The sequence below is a fragment of the Rhagoletis pomonella genome, unplaced genomic scaffold (assembly GCF_013731165.1).
Source record: "Rhagoletis pomonella isolate Grant_MI unplaced genomic scaffold, Rhpom_1.0 Rhpom_scaffold_00001, whole genome shotgun sequence".
Lineage (NCBI taxonomy): Eukaryota > Metazoa > Arthropoda > Insecta > Diptera > Tephritidae > Rhagoletis > Rhagoletis pomonella.
In genome coordinates, this window is record NW_023458555.1 from 11897449 (window position 1) to 11918967 (window position 21519).

The window sequence follows — 21519 nt, forward strand, 5'->3', positions numbered from 1 at the left end:
ATTGCTAACAATTTTCTACTTTTATAAAATTACATACATACGTTTATCTAAACAATTGCATTAAATACAATAAATGCATTTCACTAAATTATTCAATACTGTATTCGTATCTAAAAAAAAAAACACAATTGAGCATTCGTCAAGTTCAAAGTTTTGGACATCTTAATCTATAGGTGTGTGTGTGTAATATACATACATATGTCCATACATAAGTATGCAGTGTTTTATATCATTTTTAGCTGACTTCAAAAAAAGGAGGAGGTCGTTTCTCAATTTGTCGGAATATATTTTTTTTTTTAATTTATGTTTGGACCACGTTAACCTATAATTATTTTTTTTTAAGGAAAGGTGGAACCTCAAAGCTGGTCCCATGCTAATATGGCTTAGATCCGATCATTGGGTCATGAAGAAGTTAACGGTACTCTTAAATCTTTATATGGGAATTGAAGTCAGTTAACTTTTATTATTTTTTACTTAAAAATTACTTGTTATTACTTATGTCGTTTTTATGCATTCATATATACATACATACACATAAATTAACGCTATTGCTTTCGGTCAGTGAGCCATTATGTGCGTGTTATTGTATTTGTGCATTTTATTTTCTTTATAGTTGTATACACTCTTTTATAACTCACTGTAAATAATACACTGCGCACTATTTCGATTATGTTTGTTGGCAGACAATTTTAACGGTTTCTTATTCTGGATTTTCCTACATAAATTCTACTCATTAGCTAGTTTATGAAAGTCGTTCGGAAAATATACCTACAGATGGATTTTGTTAAATGTTTGTTAATTTTATTTTATCAAACTAATGTGATAAAAATAAACGTATGTAAACGTATGTATAAAAAATGTTAATTATAATATCAAATGGTGTATTTAACCATCAGCTAATTTATCTCTCCTAAAACCAAAGCAAAATAGCAAAATATTCTTAAAATATAATCAAATTTAGTTATATGCATTTATTTTTAATCCGAAATAATACTGGATTTTTTTTTTTTATAATAAACACTATTTTCTTGTTAATGAGCGAGATCCTTTTAAGCTAAACGCTTAATCTTTAATAGTGTCTTATTTTTTTTCCTTGGCAAATGTTGCACTAAAGCTATCGAAGGAGTTTAAAAAATCCAATTGTAAAAGGCGAAATCAAAATCCCACCATTACAAATACGAATTTAAGCTTTAAATCCTCATGACACTTTTAAGGTTCATACATCTGTTCTTCAAAGACATCCATATTATAATCCTCCAAATTTGTTGTGCTCGGATCATGTTTCTTCATCATGTGAGCTAAAAAAAAAATACGAAAAATAACATTTATTTTATTTTAAAAAAGCCCCAAAAATTTAGTGCATTCACTTACTTTTGAATTTCATATGAGTTACAAAATTTTCGCCACACAAATCGCAACGGTAGTAAGTTTCGCCAGTGTGAACACGTTCGTGCACGCGCAATGATTTCTCGAAAAGATAGGCACGTCCACAGATTAGGCATTTAAAATTTTTCTCAAGCACTGCAAGATCGACATTTTATATTTTATTAAGTAGTAAAAAAAAAAAAGTTCAGTAAACCTAAATAGGGTTAAATAATATAAAATATTATAATAAAATATATAAAGTAAAACAAAACAAAACATAACCAAATAAAAAGAAAATAAAACTCTCACCTTCATGACTCCGCTTATGCTGATTCAGCACATACTTCAACGCAAAACCCTTGCCACAGACATCGCAAACATTTGGCTTCTCATTCGAGTGTGTCTTCATGTGCCAATTCATATCTTGCGCACGCTTGAAACGCTTCGCACACGACTCAACCGGACACTTGTGCGGCCGTCCAATGCTCGAATGCACTGCCGCATGTCGCTCCAAAGCCGATTTCATATTGAAACGTTGCGCACAAATTTCACATTGGAATATGCCACTATAGTTTTTCTGACGCTTATTGCGCACCACACGCTTATTGTTGGCTATTAGCAGCACCGACGATTTGGGTCGTTCAATATGTTTGCTTCGAATATGTTCACTTAACTTGTGTTCATCGTCGTAACGCTGCCGGCAAAGCATGCATTCGGTGCGTTCGATAGTGGTGAGATTTTCCAAATGATTCTCCAACATGTGTATACGTTTCTCCAGATAGGAGGCGAACACTGCATGGCATGAAAATAATAAATGGTAGTTTACTTAGGCTGCATACGTTTTGCTATTAGAAGCATTCAGAAAAATTAAAAATATTTGGACCACATAATGAGTGCTGAATATGAAACATTCGATTGGAGAGTGGCTGTGTGCTTTGTGAGGATACATATGTATATGAGAGTACATAAAGCCTTCGCCTAATAATATTCAAATTAAATTTCGATGTGTAAACCCTTTTGCTCTCGGTATAGGTGAAATTTGCGTTAACCAAGCTGAAAATGTGTAACAGATACCTACCAAAAATTTAACCCAACAGAAAATTTGTAATTTTTCAAAAGAAATACCTATGCTTACTATTTGCACTTGGGTTTTTAACGTGTAAACATTTTTGCTCCCATGGGCGTGGGCAAAATATGCGTAAGCCGTCACGAGTAAGCCAAGACGAATTTGGAATTAGTACAAATAAAAACAAATGTAATCAGCTGTTCTAGCAATACTGCTCGTTGATATAGTTCGGGACTTTTTCGGGACCATTTCCGAACTGCTAATTGTTATAGTTGGGAACAATTTCGGCATCAGTTCGGTACTACTTGACTTTTTTGATGATAATTTCGGGACTAGCAGGATCAGTTAGGTACTAGTTCAAGACGTTTTTGATACTATTTGAAATAGTTTCGGGATAAGTTCAAGATTTTTTTAGAAAAATTTCGGGCCCTTTTTTTAACCGACTTCCAAAAAAGGAGGAGGTTATCAGTTCGTCGGAATATTTTTTTTATTTTTTATTTTATTTTTTATATTTTATTTTTTATTTTTTTTTATGTATGTTACCGCATAACTTTGGACCACGATTAACCAATTTCGATAATTCTTTTTGCATCGGAAAGGTAGCGTCTCAGAGGTGGTCTGGTTGAGATCCGATCAGTGGATCATGAGATATATATATATATATTTTTTTTTTTATATGGGAGTTGAAGCCGGTTTTTTGTTTGCTAAAAATTACTTGTTTGAGACTAGCTTGGTATCAGTTTGCATTAAATGTGTAGAAATAATGAATACTTTTTCATAAAAAAAAGTTGTTTAACGCGAAAATGGCAAGGAAACTGGAATTGCGGGATAACATTATTAAAAATTTTCAAAAGGAACCTGATTGATTAAAAAATTACCTAAGAGATGGATTTTATCATAAAAAAGGCTTTCGGGTTGTTAATTGATTTAAATAGAAAATATCATATGATTGCGATAAAGGAAATTGTGACCACAACAACGAAAGATCCAAGCATTTCAAGGAGAAAATTGACAAAAGATAAGGTTAAATTCTTAAAAAAAAATAAAAAAATAATAATTTTTATGAGAATATGAGCCATTCTTTTTTAAATCGGACGGATTTCGTAAAAAAAATTATATCATGTCTCCGATTCGCTTACAATTTTTTTATGGGTACTATATATGAAATAAGCTAACACGTGTTCGAGGATTTTTTTTCTTCGGAGATATGATCTGTCGAGGATCGGAGATATGATCTGTCGAGAAGACGGGAAATACTTTTGGGTGGATTTATCTTATCTTCCATGACAAAAATTTCATATAGCCGATTCCGGAGGAAATGCCGCTGAAAAACTGAGTACAAAAAAGTGAAAAAATTTGCAAGGAAATCCTTGTTTGGCAGGCGCCTGCATTTGTGGCAAAAAGTAATTTATTTTTGACATCGGATACAATCAACAGTGGTGTATATGTGTAGGAATGCTTACTTCACCTTCCTGGCCAGATTGGCTTTTAGTCGAGTCAACGAGCGCTGGGTGGACTGTAGGCAGTGAAAGAGACTTTTAAAGCTGACTAAGCGCTAACTTTCCACCCAACAGCAGCACTGACAATTCATTGTCCAAAAGAAACTTATACGATACTACTTTATATCGTTTGTGACCCCTATTTTCGTACCCGCATGGAGAACCAAGAAAAGAAATCGTCTCAGTTCTTTTTTCGCAGCTGCCCTGCTTTGTTACGCTAAGGCTCGGATCACATTATATCTATATGTATAATATAACTTTCCAAGAATTTTTTGAAGTTGGCTTCAAACGCCTGCGAAATTTTATTCTCAGAAAAGTCTCTCCATTCAGTAGCACAATGGACATTAAGAAATCACACGAATAGGACTGCCACCTAGCCCAATCTAACCTAAAAGTTTCTCAGGGCTGATAAACAAGAGCTCGGCTAGATAGAAATCTTCAATTATTTATTGAAGTAAAAAAATTTCATAAAAACCTTACAAGGTAAATAAATTTGGAGTGGTAAAATGTCTGTGTTTTTAGGAAAGTGATAAGATTTGTGTTTATCAAAAAAATAAAATGTAATTCCCGGGTCAAAATTCATTGACTAATAGTTCAAACAACGTGCAAGATTTAAAAACAAATGTATGTATATATGTAACTTAGGGAGGTCCAAAAATACACAGGAAAACCAACTTTTTTTAATTTCTCCACTGTCACCACCATAACTGAAGAGTTTCGAAAATAAGTAGACCCGTATCTTAGAAGACTTAGATAGTATTCCATATATTTTGTGTGGGAAATATAAATTTTTTCGTCGTATTGCTATATAATCGTTACAAATAAATATTTTTTTCCAAATATTATGCATATTTAAATTAAAAATTATTACTATTTTTCATAATGCGCGTGTGTCGTTTACGAACACATAAAATAATAGATACGATTATCAGGCATTATAAAGTAGTAAGTTTAATTTTAAAATTATATTTGAATCATAATTTTATTTTTCAAAAATTTCTGAAGGAAAATATTCTTATTTAATAAAAGAAATATGTATTTGTAACGATTCTATGGCAATTCTACGAAAAAAAGTTAATTTAAAATCCCCGGCGGCATGGGTAAATATTAAATAGCCGATTTAAAATTTAAAAATATGGGTCTCCTCATTTCGATATTCTTCAATTCTGAGGGTTGGCTGGAAAAAAAACTTTTGGACCACCCTAATGTACATACATATGTATGTAATTATTTAAGCCTTAAGGCACTGTATTCATGTGTAGTATGTATAGGGTAGCATAAGATTTTAATTTCAAATACAAAGTTTTTTACTTTTACCATTTCAAGTGCTTAACGAAGCTCTAACTCTATTTTCACTGCTAGCAATATTCGAAAAATGTATCCGAATGTGGCGAACGATAAATGGATGTATGAATTTTGGTCTGTATGCATTAATGAATTTATGTATGAAAGCATGTTGTTATTTTGCTTAAATGAATTGCAAAAGCCGGGTAAAGCCATGCTTACCCTCAGTGCAATGGCCGCACTTGTATGGTTTTTCGCCGCCATGTTGTCGATATAAATGCCAACGCAAAGTTTTTAAATGTATGAAAGCTGTGTGTAGAGAAATTATTTCCTGTTAAATTTTTGCATTAACGATAACTGAAATCACTTAAAGAATTAAATAGTTATCTAAACAATTTACAATTGTTACCATATCTTCATCAAAAGAAGGAAAGCCAATTTCAAGCGGAGATGCTAATGGAAACACCGAACATGAAGAATGAAATACATACTGAAAAGACGCAAGTCGATCGTAGGGAAAAATAGTGCTAGTTAGTGCAACCGAGAAAAAAAGAACTGCACTGGAAAATGCATTAGTTGCCGAATACGAGGCAATTGTTTGTAAGATGGGTTCCAAGAGGCACAAAAATTCAGCAGGACGCAAGTCGTTGTTCCCAAGGTAAGGATTTCGGACAAGCGCGGCGAGCTCCCCAGAGGGGCCCAATGGAGAGCACCTGGAAACCCTGAAACCCCATAAGAGCATTAATGAGAGATTTTATTGGGTTGGTTTGCTGCAGTCGGTCAGGCAGTGACCGCGCTAGGTGATCTGAAACCAGACGATCCAAATCTGTGCGTCATGAAAATACGAAGCGGCATAACTCAGATGCAAAGAGTGCCCATTAAAGGAGACGTGGTCAGTGACCGGCAGAAGCAGACCACTCGAATGGCAAGAGTTAAGCCGGAAGCAAGGTCCAGTAAAGCATCGAACCGAGAGGGCTTTCCTTTAAGGCAATCTGGTATTGTTCTACCAGTAACTAGGAAGGAACTAAACAAAGATGTGAAACGGATTGAAGATGTCGTGTAGCATATCCAGACCGTTGGATGGCTGCAAGGCAAAACGATAATGGTCCGATCGTTTGGAACAACAAGTGTGTTAAAAAGTGTTAAACGGTATTTTGCGCGTTTTTATTTCACAATCCAGTGTCAAGCCTAAAGGATTTAGGAAATCGTCAAGAAATCAAAGATAAACTAACACTATTTTAACCGTTATTTTACGTTGAAAAATTTTAAGGCGCTACGACGCCTAACACGTCTTGCGAATCCCCTAATTCTGTGATTTACATTCTGGGTAGCGGTTATCATATCCGTCTATAATATGGAACATGACACCTTCTAAGGTGCGATTATTGCGGTTCTAGCTGTTTCACTTAATTTAGATATGAAGAACAGAGAAATTATCACAGGAACCAGGTAAAAATACAGGAATAAGTTGTATCCCGCCGAAGTTGAAGATATTCCACAAAGATTACTTTTTTTTTTTTTTGTTCAACTATTTATTCAAAAGTAAACTCTAACTTACGTAAGTCTACTTACTTTTCCCACAGAAGGTACAACACTCACTATTCCTCACGCCGTTGTGCGTTTCTTCGTGACACTTCAAGTGTCGTTGATTGATGAACAGCCGATCGCATTGGCTACATTGCAACACCAATTCCGGATTATGCCACTTCATATGATAGTTAAGACTTTTACGCGAATAGAAACGCTTTTCGCAAGTGTCACAAGCAAAATCCGTTTCACTGTGGAACTTCTCAAAGTGATGCCGCAAATTGAAGCGATCGGCATACTTTTTGCCGCACACATCACACTCATAATGTTTGGCCACATGTTCGCTTTTCATGTGGACCGTGCGTGAGGCGGCGTCGCGAAAACCCTCCTTGCAACCGCGCTGCGGACAAGTAAACGGGTAGTCAGCATTATGCGCATTGGTTATATGTTCGAGCAGCGCCTGTTGTGTCTGGAAGTGCGTACTCGGTATATCTCTGCTTTTGTGGCAGTATTTACACTCGAAAACAATGCTCATATCCGATTGTTGGCCTATTCCTGAGTTGCTGAGCGCCGACGCTTTAAAGACAAATTGCGGTGCTGGTATGGTATTGTTGTTTGTATTGTAAGTATTCGTTGGGAGTGTAACCGGTTCGAATGCTTCTAGCACACCTTCGTCTTCGTCATAATCGTCATAATCGTCGTCGTCGCCATCGCCGTCGCCGTCGTCCTCATCTTCAACTGCTTCTGCAAAAGGCACACTCTCTTCGACATAACCTTCAGGCTGTGCCAGATTTCCGCTTAGGTCGGATACAATGCAGTCAGCTGCAGCAGTGTCATGGTCTAAAATTACGTCTGTCGCCACTGCTGTGCCTACTTGCTCCTCCTCAAGTGTTTCATCGAGCGTGAAATCTTCCTCAATTATATCATCCACATGCAAATGAATTTGTTCGTTCATATCTACTTCGTTTACGTCTTCACATTCATCTTCTTCTTCAGCTATTTCCACTTCATCTTCCGCTTTGTTTCCTTCTTCTGCCATTAATTCCGCGCCCACATGTTTGTCGACCACCAGTGTTGTAACAGGAGCAGCCATTATATTTGAAACATGCATTTCCGCTTCACTTTGACATTCAACGCCGGCAGTGTAAAAGTTAGCTTGAGTTATAGCGGCAGCGATTGCATTATTCTCGTTTGTTAATGGCATTGTTTCTGCTATGACAGAATCTTGGATTGCTTTAGTTGAAACCTCTATTTGGTCTGCTGAAATTGCATTCACATTCAACAGCTGTGCAACGACCTGTCCACACTCTTCACTAGCCGCAATAGTGGTGATGGTATTGGTGTTGGTGGTGGTGTTGGTGGCGGAGACGGTGGTGTAATTATTATTACTATTCTCATTTAGCATATCCAACATAACAATGGCAGCAGCTGATGGAGTAGCACTCGCCGAAATGGGATCGTCAGCAGCTGTACCAGTGGCAGCACAATCATTTGTTTGGCAGTTTTCGTCGTTACTCGTTGAATTTGTTATTTGGCGTGCATTTTCTTCTACAATTCGCAACAGCTGGGCGCTCAATTCTTCCAAATTATCATCGAAGCGGTCATCATCCATGCTTTGCGTTTCGATTTTATCGAAAATATTACTTAATTTCATTTGCGCTTGTTGGCATTGCAGGCGAAAGGTGAACACATTGCAAAATTTCGAAAAACAATCGGAGCAGATTTTTTGCGGTAGGCCGTCGTTGGGGGAAATCTAAACATAAAGCAAAAAATACATATATCTATGTACATACATATCTGTGTACAAATGTTTGGGTAATTTCGTGGGGGGTGCGTAATTGTTAACTACATAGTAAACGTTAGCGGAAATGTATGTATGTGTGTGCGTATGTATGTAAGGGGTTTTCAATTTATACATAAATGTCGTTGAGTGGGTACTACCACTCCTACAAAGCCTTGTTTGTTTTGCGGGTTGGGCATGTTTTTTCTTGAAAAAAGTTGTGTGCAGATCTCACGCCCGACTGAAGTGAAAATTCTTCCGATTACCCGCATTACCACATTACATGGTTTAATCTTAATCTTAATATTTATCTTTATTTTTATGTTTACCTTTATCCTAGTCATAATCTTAGTCTTAATATTAATTTTAATCTTAAACTTAATCTTAATCTTAATATTAGTCTTAATGTTAGTATTAACCTCAATCTTAAACTTATTCTTAATCTTAATTTTAATCGTGATCTTTATATTACTCTTAATCTTAATCTTAGTTTTAATCTTAATGTTACCCCTAATTCTAATCTTTGTCTTTATCTGAATCTCATTCTTAATCTTAATCTTAATCGTAGTCGTAATCCTAAATTCTTAACATTAATCTCAAGTTTAATCTCAGTCTTTCTTTAAATAATCGTAATCTTAATTTTAATCTTAATCTTAGTCCTAATTATAATCTTAATCTTGAACTTATTCTTAATTTTAATCCTAACCTTAATACTAATCTTAATCTGAATCCTAGTCTTAGTCTTAATCTCAATCTTAATCTTAGCCTTAAAATTAATATTAATCTTAGGCTTAATCTTAGTTTTAATCTTCTCTTAATTCTAATCATAATCTTAGTCTTAGTCTTAGTATTAGTCTTAAGCTTAATCGCAATCTTAGTCTCAATGTCAATTTGAATCTCAATCGAAATCTTAATCTTAATCCTAATCTTAACAATTGGAGAAGAAACTCATTCAAAAAATAAAGGACGAACCAAATATTTATTTAATTGAAAGTCGTTTCGTCTATGGAACAGCACTTATGTTCACCGGAATTGAACAAAAAACCCATGGTGAAATTATACCAGGCGTAGTAGTAAAACTGCCGTCTCGTTTTATATCTTATAGACATTTTTTCAAGCATATTTTCAAATAAGATAGTGTCAAATACTTCTTCTCGCTCTTATTACTAACTTGGTATAATTTCACTATGCCAAAAAAACCCAGGACCCTCCTATGGTTGTGCCTGTCTATAAAGCTTCAGTCACTTCAAAAAGTGCTCGGCTCACAACAGCTGCAAAAAGTGGCAAGTCTGCTGTTGCTTGACCCCACCAATACCAAACTCCGGATTCGATAGAGTCACGAGAAGCACGCCTAGTACCATCATCCTCGAGCAAAGCAATCTTTACAAGCTCCAAAAAAAAAAAGTTTATGAATAGCTAAAACATCTTACAAACCAGTAGATTCACAATGTCATCCGCAACGGCCGCCTATTGCGCCACTCGGTGCAGTTCAAACGACTCACTCTTAAGATTAAACTAAGGATCCCTTCCTTGAGTGCCAAGATCAGGCAGTCACCTCAGAAAACCCAAAATGTTATATCTTAAACATATACATTCCTTCATGCAACAGCTGAACTAAGCTATCACCTCGACATGCTCTTGTTTAGTAATTTTAATGCTATGGCACTCTAACCTGGAGAAGACCGCTGTAACAATTCATCTACGTTGGTGGAGATACCAACAAGTACTCTCTGCAGAAGCTGCCGCGATTAGGATCAATTGAACACTTTCGGTGTCGAAGTTCGGGCTTACAATCGGAGCGCCCCAAGCACTCGCGTTCACGCCTCTTCAACTGTCTAGACGAGATAGCGAGACATGAAAGTACTTAGCAGCTTCCTCCTGACATTCACTTGAAGAGGCTACTCACTATGGACAACTTTGTCTCCGAGTGAAAGTATGGAATATTCCATACACGCCTCCTTAGCTAACCTATCCTAGTAGTATTATTATAGTGTTGAGAGTCTTACCCCAGCACCATACCAATTTAAAAAAGTTAATGGTACTGGTCTAAAATTTCCAGTGTGTCAGGCGCGATCGGTGAACAGCGAAATCACATTTGCCAATATTGAAACATTCTTAATTTAAGTATGTATGTATTTATGTATGTATGCATGTGTGAATGTAGTTGGTTTGTATTGCTTTCGTTTTCGTTTTGTGCTACCTGCAACTGCCAGTTATTGAACTCCACACGCATCTCTTCGATTTCGCGCTTACAACGCGTTGTATGAAATAAATCGAACCATTTAGTTTCGTCTTCAAAATCACACCTCGCACAGGTCCTGCATGTCTCCATCGTGGCACCAACATAAAAGCGCACAGTGCCTGATCGATTCTACGAAATTCAATGACGCAGTGGTTACACCCTTTTTCTTCCAAAGCGACGACCGCAAAAGCGCTACTCGACACACATTTGCACTTTTTGTCTTTTCGATTTAGTTGCAAGCGTACAAATTGTTCGCCGAACTTTTAGATACTCAACTTGCACAATTATTTATTATGACTATATCACAGTCGCACTACAACTCCGTTGCCAACTCGAATTCAATCAACTATCTGCCACCGTTCTAAATTTTTATCACTTTTTTCCACGTTTATTTAGCACACATTTTCCATCAAATCACAACTGCACCAAACGATTGCGAATCTTTCACTACAGCTGCTTGCGCCACCAGCCGCACACAGTTACTGCTATTTTCATCGAGCGCTTTTGCTACTCTCGCTTCTATTTGTATCTACACTCGGGCGCAGCACACATCATCCTGCGGGAGAAGAAAATCTGTGTGAAAATCTCGTGTGCCTTCCCGTTATTGCCGTGTAATTTGAGCAGCTCTGCGTTCGTCTTCTTCTCGTGTTTCTTGCACTACTGGCATTGTTGTTGATTTTTCGAAGTATACTTGGGGGCGCGCGCGCTGTCGCCGACCTTCAATGTGTTTGCGTAGCGCGTGTGCAGGTGTGTGTGTGTGTGTGTGTCTGTGTTCGGTTTACTTTTCGCGTGTTCGCTTTAGCGCTTTTCCGCAAAAAATAAACATGTACAGGAGCAAAACAAAGTAGGCGATTAAATAGTGAAATATTTTGCAGCGCTCAGATGTTTCGGAAAGTTCGTTGCTTCGCTTTGCATCTTTCTAGCACACACGTCCATACATACATATGTACATACATGCAAGGAAGGCAATGTAAGAGAGCCCTTTTCCTGCTTCTTCTACGTGTTTGTTTAGTTCTTAGACGGAAGGAAAGTTTGTTTACAAACTCTTTGACTTGTATGTATGAATGTATGAAAAGAATGTTTATATAGCGCTTAAAAATACGCAAATATCATTTCAAGTATATTTACTTACATGTATTGTACTCTTAATTAGACTAATACTACTACATACTTAACTACATTAATATGTATGTATATATGTGCAGTGAAATTTCTTTAAGTCACGTCAAGAATTTTGTATCGGCCCGGCAGGAGTACCAACTCTGACAATGGAACAAGCAACGTTAACAGTCTTATATCACCTTTGCGAAAGGTCAGCACTGGCACGTAAAAGACATAAAATACTAGGTAAATTCTAAAGCGGATTTCTAAATGATTCATAGTTGACATTATTAGCAGGTTCCTCGCCAAGTCCAAGGGTTTTGAAGATATAATGGAATCGGGATGGCAGATAGCATCAGGGGTTCTAGAGAGAGCGTATCAGAATGGTGCTTACAACGCTAATTGGGTCCTGAGAAAATGTTTGGGCAACGATGCTACCAATCAACAAACCATTCAGGCTATGCAGAGCATAGTCACGCGGGGAGTCGTTGGGACCTTTTGGAGGCAAAAAATGTAAATTTAGCTATTTTTGGTTTTTCCAGCCTATAAATCATTTGGTAACGGAGGGCAGGAATAGTTTAGGGAGCTTTGGAGGTCATCACTACGACTCTGATGGGAATTTTTAGAGGGTGCTTAATACTGCCTTTATACTTTTTTATGGCGGAAATGCGCCCTAGATCGTCCTAAAGGTATGCAACTTTTTTTTTTTTTTTAATCAAGCACAAACAACACACATATAGAAATCATAAAACCAAGTCTGAACACACTTGATAAAAAGGCGGAAAAAATTGTTTTCGAAATTGCTTTGAAAAAATACTTCGAAGAATATGTAGAGTAGTGGCCAGTTGAAGCTTGCTAATATTATTTTTCTCGGAGTAAAGAATGTCCTATATAAACAAGCAAAAATATGAAAACTCAAAGGCATCCCTTTATGCGCTCGTTTCCATAAAAAATTTTTTGAATTAGTACAAAATCACATACATACATGCGTACATATTAGGGCGGGTCAAATTTTTTGCATCAAAAGCTCATCGCGGTTATGGTTATTTGGGTCATTTGAAGCATTTTTTTCCCAAGAAACCATAGGTCTATCTTTCATTTTTATTTAATATGTAAGAAAAAATAAAAACGAAAATTAAAAAAAAATTTAAAAAGAAATTTCAACGCTGATTTAAGTCTATTTAAAAATTTAAGTTGTATTACGAGAAAGTCTAATTTCGTGGATTTTCGCAACAATTTTGCCGATTTTCGGAAAAAGGCGTTAAAATCAAAAATAAAAAGTACGTAGGTGCTCCCTGACGGCCCTCAAAAGAAAAATTTAACGCCATAAATGGATTCCTCGACCCCAAAACCCCCCGAATACACATTTTGGCTAGTTCTAAATACAGCTGTTTCAACAGGTAGCCACTTTTTGAAAAAAAAAAACTAGATAGAAAAAAACGCTGGTTCAAAATTCATTATAGACCTATGGTTTCTTGGGCAAAAATTCTTGAAATTACCCAAATAATCATAATCACGATGTGCCTCTGTTAATATTTTTGGGCCCCTACAAATCGGCCCGCCCTAATAGATATGTATATGTACATACATATGTATATGCGCAACGTGGCGTATGAGTAACAAATTTTTTTTATTCTTGCTAAAAAGTGTTAATTCACAAACAAAAGTATTGATTATGGTAAAATATTAACAAATACATTTTCTATCAATAGTTCAGGGCGTCTCCTAACGGGACTTTATAACGGCATTGAACAGGGGTTTAGCACAAATGCAAAAATTTGACACAGAATCTGTTATTTTTTAAAGTCTTCTTCTGTTAGTTTGATTTTTTTTTTTTCATTCAAAAAAAACTGGAAAGATTAATTAATTTGTCAGCAACTATCAGTCCTATCTCATTTTAAGATTGTTAAATTGCTTCGTAAAATATACGTGATTAAGTGGAACCACTTTTTGTTTTGAGCTGAATAACGGTAAATTGCAAATATCTCGAAATATCCATAGATAAAAAAAAAATTAACTCGATTTTCGGAATCACCAAGCAATTCTACATAGGAATTGGATAGTGGCATCCATAGAACATTTTTGCTGTAAACCAGTATTTTTAATAATCGGAACTTTTATCTGACCACCTCTGTAAATCGTACTGCCAGAGCAAGTACATGGCGTATGAGCGACTTCTTGTAATATTTACACACAAACATACACACATACATACATACATAAATATGTGCCGAGGAAAGTAAACAATTAAAAACAAAAAAAAAAAAACTACTGAACCCGAAATTGCGGCGGTTACTGTTTTGTGTAAGCTAGGAATTAAAATTAGGTTAATTACCAAAAGGAAATAAGTCAGATTTTTTCGATGACAATTTTGATGCAGTTCTGTTCGTTTAAAAGAGCTCTATTGAATTGCATGAAATTTTCCGTATCGGAAAAATACTGATATAGGTCCAGTTTCTCAGTGTCTGGTTAACACTAACTGCATGTTTAGCATCATTATCGATGTTTAACCGAAAATTAGTCCTAACCAGACATTGAGTAATCGCTTATTAACCGATTCATTTACCAAAATTTTCTCCGAACCGGTTCACTTTTCACTCTTGGTTTCCATGGTTTTACTATGGGCGGATGACAAATTTTCGGGTTAGTTTTTTTTTCAGGCGAAACTCAGGATAAGGCTGAATATTTGAATTGAATAAGAATAAAAGCGAATTCTATGTAAACACTTTCCTTTTTTCGATTTAGATTTACCTCTGGGTATAAACTAATTTGTATTTCTATTCGCTTTTATACCTCTTTAATCACCATCAGTTGCCCTTTTTATTTTGACGATTGTTATTCATTCCAAAAGCAGAGGGACCTTTCTCAACATATGTAAGTCTTTGATCCCACGACAATCGGGTCTACATTACCGGAACGACCCAGATTTATGGCCAAGGACTGTCACTCCGGTATCATCTCTTAGATCTCTTTATTTATCTGAAGCGATCACAATGCATTGCAATAACTCCCTGTCCATCGTGCTAAACTTACAAAGTGAAAATGGATACGAATTTGAAGTGAATTACTGCACATTGATATAAACTATGGCCAGCTAGATGTTCAGACGCATTAAATAAAATGCCATTTAATTGAAATTATATATTTAAGTGTAAAGAAATATTTGGAAAACGCACCTAAGACATGTCCGTTAAGATCGTAAAAGTATTTAGCATTTCAACCCATTAATATCAGCATCAGGTTGCGTTACATACATAAAATTATTAATTGTATTTTGTTTATTTATGTACATATGTATTTATTCATATCACTAGTATGTAGTTAAGCGATAAGTGTTCGCACTTTTTTTTACAGAATATTACAATTTTAATGGAATTAACATTTATGTACTATGCATATAGTGCTTGCATTTTAATTCTAAACTTCCATACATTCAAGCTGTTTAGTATGATTTTAATATAAAATAAATTAGCTGAATAACAAGCGGTGATTACAGTGACTAACCACTGACTATTCAAATCTATGCATTTCAACAGAATCTACATTGGTAAGATGCCCATTTGTTGGAGGCAATGTCGTGCGGAAATCAGTTTGGCTTCTTTTTTCGTATTTGATCCCTGAGGCGGTGTGTAGATTTGTCCATTTATTGTTACAGAAAATAAAAACATTCTGCTGTGCGATGGTCCAGCCTCGTTCACAAGCGCATACATCGGTGGAGTCCACTTACGTTTCGATGTTAGTTCGTTTAGCAAACAAACTGGATGCTTTCCCAATATCTCTTGTTGCTGCTGCATCACATTTTGAGGGCGTCGTCTAGGCATTTTTTGTTTGCAACCGTTATTATCGTCACGTGCGACCAAACCATGTTTATCTAACTTCACATCAAGCAACAATGGCTGCAAAGACCCAGTTTTATCTCGACCCAAGCCTTCTCCTGGTTTCCAACCCATTTTCTGTAACAATTGCATACCCATGCCGCCAGTAACTGGACGCGAGGTGATTAACTGATCTCGACGTGCCCATGCCTGTGGTCCAGAGCTCAGTTCACGCGTTGAAAGTACATTGGCCCCTGTGCTGCCGGTAAATTGGCCAGGTATATGTTTCGATGACGCCCAAGAAGTCATATCTTTTTGTGAGTTGTACATCATTTTAATAGCCTCAGGGTCCATAGGATTATCCTATTGAAATATTTATTGGTACGCATTACTGTATAAGAAAATAGTTTGTTTTGCATAAGTGTTACCTGTAATCGCCGCATTGCTTGTAAACGTTTTGAAATAATACTTGAAACGTCGATTTGTGGCCCAGAGTGATCGGGAAAAATATTATTGCCCGCAGTCGCAGTATCTGTACTGGATGGAACGGGCACGTCGGGCACAAAGGTTTGTTGCGTGTTTGCCGCTGGTACAGATTGTGGTGGTGGTGGTACAGTAGCTGTGAGTGACGGCATCAAATTTTGCGTCGCCACAGCGAAGAATGGTTTGCTAATCACTGATGCATCTAAACTGGGTGTAGTCTCAGCTGACGGCATTGGATCTGGAGCAGGTGTTGTTGTGGCCGTCCCTGCAACATCACCATTCACGACCACTTTGGGCTCTGCATCATTAGCTTCAGATGCTGGTTGAACTGGTTTGAATGCTGGTTCTTGTTGCTCTTCGGGTACAGGCTTTTCAAAGACATTCTTAACGACATTGGTTTTAAATATGCTAGTTGCCTGCGTGGCTGCGGGCAATGCTGGCAACGGTGGCAAATTTTCCTTCGGAACCACGGGCACCCATGCTTCAGTCATTCGATGTTGCTGGCCAGACGATACGGGAAACTGCATCGTTATGGCCTTTACCTGTTCGCTTGATGTGTTTCGGGTCTGCAGTGATGTAGCACTGCGTATGTGCATGACAATTGGTTCGCGTTCTTTTAGCTGGAAGGGATGATGAAATGCTTTCGTATTACCACTCTTATCGACGTCGGAATCTTCGTCGGAGCTGAGATCTGACAGATTTTCGCCGTTAGATATTTTCTTACAAAAATCTGTAAGATCCTGTACAGTCTTGCCGCCGTAACGCATTTTAAGCAACACTTTGTCCTTGATTTCCTGTGACATTCCGTCACAGCCAGGCAAATTTCCGCGCTTGAACATGCTGATAGCGTTTTTACGTGCTATTTCGAGAAGTCGCTTCTTGTCGATACCTAAATCTCGTGAACGGGAGCGCGAACGACCGCGGCTGTGACTGTTCCGCTTGTTGTGGCTTCGTTCGTCTCCGCGGTGGTTTCTTTCGCGCTCTCGTTCACGATCACGGTTACGATCTCTATCTCGATCTCGGCTCCGACTTCGCTTCATTCCCGCGTAGAAGCTGTTGTGTTGACGTTCCTTGGCGCGATCATGAGCAAATCGATGATTTTTCGATTCCCCACTGGCATGACGATCCTTAAGATAATCCTCCTCTTCATCAGAAAGTGATATTTCGGAAACATGTCCATTACGGTTATCACGTTTGTGCGTAAATTCCCTGGGTTCTTCTTTGATTTTTACTCTACTCTTATTTGATTCATATTCGGGATAACCATTATAGAAACTGTTGTGTTTTCGATCCTTTCCCTTATCCTTCTCTCGAGCTTTTTCGGCGTCTCTCTCTCTATGCTTGTCTCTTTCTCGATCTTTTTCATGGTGCCTATCACGTTCGCGCCCACGGTCGTTTGAATGGCTGTGGAACGTATTGCTATCATCTTCAAGACGCCTCTTTTTTGTCTCTGCTGGAGCTGAATGACTGCTGGAGTCAGTAGTATGTCGTTTGTGTGATCTACTATCACGACGATGGGCATTTGCTGGTTCTGGTTTAACTGACACTGCCGAATGTGTCTTCTTTGGATCATCTCTTTTCTTATCAACCGATATATCCTTGCTTTTTGTCCTTTCTTTAGATTTTTCTTTGTCTTTCTTATCCTTTTCTTTACTCTTGCTTCGTCCTTTGTCCTTTTCGTCTTTATGCTTGTGTTTCTTTTTCTTTTTGTGTTTTTGTTTCGACTTCTTTTCCTTACCATCGTCGGCTTCATTTGATTCGTCGCTATCAGTATCACTACGTTCGCCTTCAGATAGATCCTTTTCCCGTTTAACTTTCTTTTTCTTCTCTTTTTTGTTCTTTTTATGTTTATGACTTTTCTTAAGCAGACTTTCATCATCCAATAGTTCCTCAGGTGGAGCAGCGTTAAATACCTTGAAAAGCTCTGCGAGTATTTCGTTCGAGGACTTTACCGGTTCAATAGATTTTTTATCTTCATCCAGACTAGTTCTTGTAACAGTAGAGTCTCCGTCGTTACTCTCACCTTTGTTGTCATTGTCTTCCCCAGTACTGTCCCCATCGTCATCTTCACTCCCATCTCGACCAGCGTTATTTTCGGTATTACTTTTACCGACTTCTTTTTCGGCATTTTTTGCCTGTGAAGTCTTCTTTTTGTTGTCGGATTCAAGTTTGATTACCGCATTTGCAATGGAGATTGCGCTAAGTTTTGCTTCAATCTCAGGATCGAATTTTTCTTGCTTAACTTTAACTTGCTGCGCTGGCTCAGGAATATGTGTGCGTTTCTTCAAAGTTTTTTGCTCATCCGGCATATTTGCTTAGCACTCTTTAATTTCTACAGTTTTATAGCTATTTTATTATAGGTTTAGATCTTACACATATTATTTGCCAGGGTAAATATACATAGAATAATTGTAAAAAATTTTATTTTCACGGAACATTTATATCGGAAACTGCACTTTTTTCATTAAATGTCAAACGCAAAGGAAAGCAGGAGCAACGGAGCTGCCATTATGAAATGCGAATAATGCTACAAAGCAAAATGTCAAAACAACATTTTTTAGGTATTTTATATTAGGGAGATACATAACTTATGGCAACAAGCATTTGGTTAAAAAATTAAAAATAAGGCTTTACTTTAAAAATTCTTTAATACATTTAGTACAAATCGAGTATACCAACCTTTAAGCTATGGAAAAACTAAAAGCTCAGGCCCATAGTTCTTTTTACACTGATTTCAATCATACCAAAATTATTTGGCGCAAGCATAGAACGTAGACCAAAAATTGCTTCACAATATCCTGGTTGATCTGTCAAACAGCCACTTTACGCACCTATTTACACCTTTTCACAAAGGGGTGTTCCCATAAAAGCCTCGTAAACTAACGAGTTTTACACGGTCTAAGACTTTACGAGTTTAAGGGAATCCCCTAACAGGCTAACCTAATATTCACGCACGCCGCCAATTTATTGTCAAAAATTTCTCATGCACATGCAACTTAAATGAGATCAACCGAAATTGAACGGCGTGCGTATGAAGCTAACTCAATTTCCAATTTTTGTTCTGCGTGACATTTTGATTTGACGTTTCGCTCAATGAAATCAAATGCAAACGCATGCAAGTCAATTTCGGGTGACGCAAATAAACAAATTCGACGGCATGCGTACCAAAACGCAAGCCGCGAATATTAGGTTAGCCTGTAAATAAGAAGGGACAATTCGTTATAATTGTAGCGAGAGTGAGTTACAGGGGCATGCCTTCTCTCTTGCCCTAGTACGTTTTCTGATTGGATGAAAAGAGAACGCACGCCCTTGTTACTCTTGTTATCTACATTCTTTGACACAAGAAGCGCAAGTAAGGCTATCTGCACACTTGTCGTCCAATCATAGTTGCGTTATCGTCTCGCCCTGAAATTTTGAGCCGAGCACATGCATTTCAAAGGAGATCTGCACACTTGTCGTTATCGGCTAGTTATCGGCAAATCGTAGAAGATGCAGAAACGGATAAGTACGGCACTGTCGTTTGCTAATCGTTGTGCACGCATTGTTTGTTTACATTTTATGGGGGAAAATTAGTGAAAAAGTTAATATTTGCATTAAAATTGTATAAAAAAGAGTATTTTTTTGCATAAAATCTGTGGAAATTATTAAAAAGTGGATAATTGCATTAAAATTTAATAAATATGAGCGTTTTAACTATAAAATATGACGAAATTGTATTAAGTCTCTGTGTGCATACACAAAACACATTCCAGGAAAAGAAAAGAAGAGATATTACTGGAAAATTACGTCTAGAAATGTTGCAGCACAGTCTATATTTAAAAAATTGCAGGTTTTTGTAAATATTTCGCGAAAATATCAACCAAAAAAAACAGAAAATACCTGCTCCAAGTGAATTTTTAGACGCCAAATGAATTGAAATATCACGACCAAGTGTGCAGAAGTGTAATCGTCATGTAATCGTTGCTTCATGACGATAACTATGACTCAACTATGATTGGACGACCAATGAGCAGAAAGCTTGAAAACTAAGTGGATCTAAGAGGCTAAAATTAAATTTTTCGATGTTTGAATATTTCAGTATCTTATGAACTACATGACCAATAAAAAAAGAAATGATGTAAAAGTAAAGACAATTAATTTTTCTTTCGGTTTATGTACAAACTGTTTCGTATATTTCCAAGGGCCAATTTCAACTGAATATTTAAATGGCACTTAAGTTTAATTGTGGACTGTTGTTTAAATGCCATTTAACTTTCGTGGGGTTTCAGATCAACTTTGTTTAAATATGCCAAACAATTGGCAGCACTGCTGCTTGTTCCTTGAAATTGTTGTTGCATTTGCTTATTTGTTTACATTTTGTGCTGAGCAGCTGGGATTGATTAAACAACCTATCAATCAATCTTGATTCTTTGGTTCAAACACAGGGTTGCATGACTCATATTTAAATAGCCAGTATTGGTCATTTAAGTGCAGATTAAATGTATGATCTGAAAATGAATAGTGGTAGTTAATCAACAATCTCTCCTTTTAAATAGGCAAACTGAAATTGGGCCTAAGCCAAAAATTAAGAAATTTCTTAATTATTCCATAAAATAACAATTTTTGAGAAAAATGCATGATTACTGCTAAAGAAATTTATATTATTTGGAAAGGTTTTTAATTTAATTTGATATGCATATTTTGTTATGATTTGCTTTTCAGTTTTAAGAATCCAACAAAAAATAAATAAATGTTGTATTATGTAGTTCATAAGATATTAATATTTTAAAGTATCGAAAAATGAATTTTAACCTCTTATATCGACACCTGGGTAGAAAGTCCACCTATCTCGGAAGCCAATTCGAAAACGCCCTATCTCAGAAAACTTTTCACGATCAACCTATTTTAGAATTTTATTGAAAAACCCCCCCCCATCTCAGAATTCGGTTTAAAAATGCCCTATCTCGGCTGCCTTATCTCAGGACATCTGCAATACATTTTCATTTGAGATAGGGCATTATTCAACCGGCGTTCCTGAAAAGTTTTCTGAGATAGGATGTTTTCGAATTGGCTTTCGAGAAAGATCGGCCTTCGACTCAGGTATCAATATTTTTTACTTGCGCCAAATAATTTTGGTATAGATGAAATCAGTGTAAAAAGTGCTATCTATCTGTTTTTCCATAGCTAAACGGTTAGTATACTCGATGTGAAAATTATGTAATCAAGATGCAGTCGTTATTGAAAACAACGCAACAACACGAAAGTCTCTCTTATCAAAACTCAGCCGTTAAATGGAACGAAAAATTTATTATCATCTTTCAAGAAAAATTAAATACAAGGCAAATTTAAATAGCCTGAGTGCATTTGAAAAATAAATA

At 36.7% G+C, this 21519-nt stretch overlaps 3 protein-coding genes across 3 annotated transcripts in view; 1 reads left to right on the forward strand and 2 right to left on the reverse strand.

Moving 5' to 3' along the window:
* Positions 1 to 741, forward strand: part of LOC118740872 (dnaJ homolog subfamily C member 3-like) — a 1875-nt gene extending 1134 nt beyond the window's left edge. Inside the window, exon 4 of the mRNA XM_036472987.1 lies at positions 738 to 741. Within this exon, the coding sequence (XP_036328880.1) occupies positions 738 to 741 (4 nt within the window). The remainder of the gene's footprint in view (positions 1 to 737) is intronic.
* LOC118739013 (zinc finger protein 16) lies at positions 525 to 11403 on the reverse strand. Its single transcript, XM_036470098.1, has 6 exons — positions 10722 to 11403; positions 6787 to 8494; positions 5437 to 5523; positions 1675 to 2157; positions 1372 to 1521; positions 525 to 1298 (listed from the first exon to the last, which is right to left on the reverse strand). The coding sequence occupies exons 1-6, from the start codon at positions 10851 to 10853 to the stop codon at positions 1210 to 1212; spliced, it is 2649 nt and encodes an 882-aa protein (XP_036325991.1). The 5' UTR covers positions 10854 to 11403; the 3' UTR covers positions 525 to 1209.
* Positions 11404 to 15119: 3716 nt separating this feature from the next.
* On the reverse strand, positions 15120 to 18651 carry LOC118739023 (protein SON). The gene is made up of 2 exons (XM_036470109.1): positions 16108 to 18651; positions 15120 to 16042 (listed from the first exon to the last, which is right to left on the reverse strand). The coding sequence occupies exons 1-2, from the start codon at positions 18469 to 18471 to the stop codon at positions 15404 to 15406; spliced, it is 3003 nt and encodes a 1000-aa protein (XP_036326002.1). The 5' UTR covers positions 18472 to 18651; the 3' UTR covers positions 15120 to 15403.
* Positions 18652 to 21519: the final 2868 nt, after the last annotated feature.

What these genes read in the sequence shown, in the direction of transcription:
- LOC118739013 (XM_036470098.1), bottom strand. Translation starts at nt 10,853, where the DNA reads ATGGAGACATGCAGGACCTGTGCGAGGTGTGATTTTGAAGACGAAACT. An exon ending in TCAATAACTGGCAGTTGCAG is followed by an intron (nt 8,495 to 10,721) that starts GTAGCACAAAAC and finishes CTTTATGTTTAG; the next exon opens with ATTTCCCCCAACGACGGCCT. An exon ending in GCATAAGCGGAGTCATGAAG is followed by an intron (nt 1,522 to 1,674) that starts GTGAGAGTTTTA and finishes TCGATCTTGCAG; the next exon opens with TGCTTGAGAAAAATTTTAAA.
- LOC118739023 (XM_036470109.1), bottom strand. Translation starts at nt 18,471, where the DNA reads ATGCCGGATGAGCAAAAAACTTTGAAGAAACGCACACATATTCCTGAG. An exon ending in AAGCAATGCGGCGATTACAG is followed by an intron (nt 16,043 to 16,107) that starts GTAACACTTATG and finishes ATATTTCAATAG; the next exon opens with GATAATCCTATGGACCCTGA.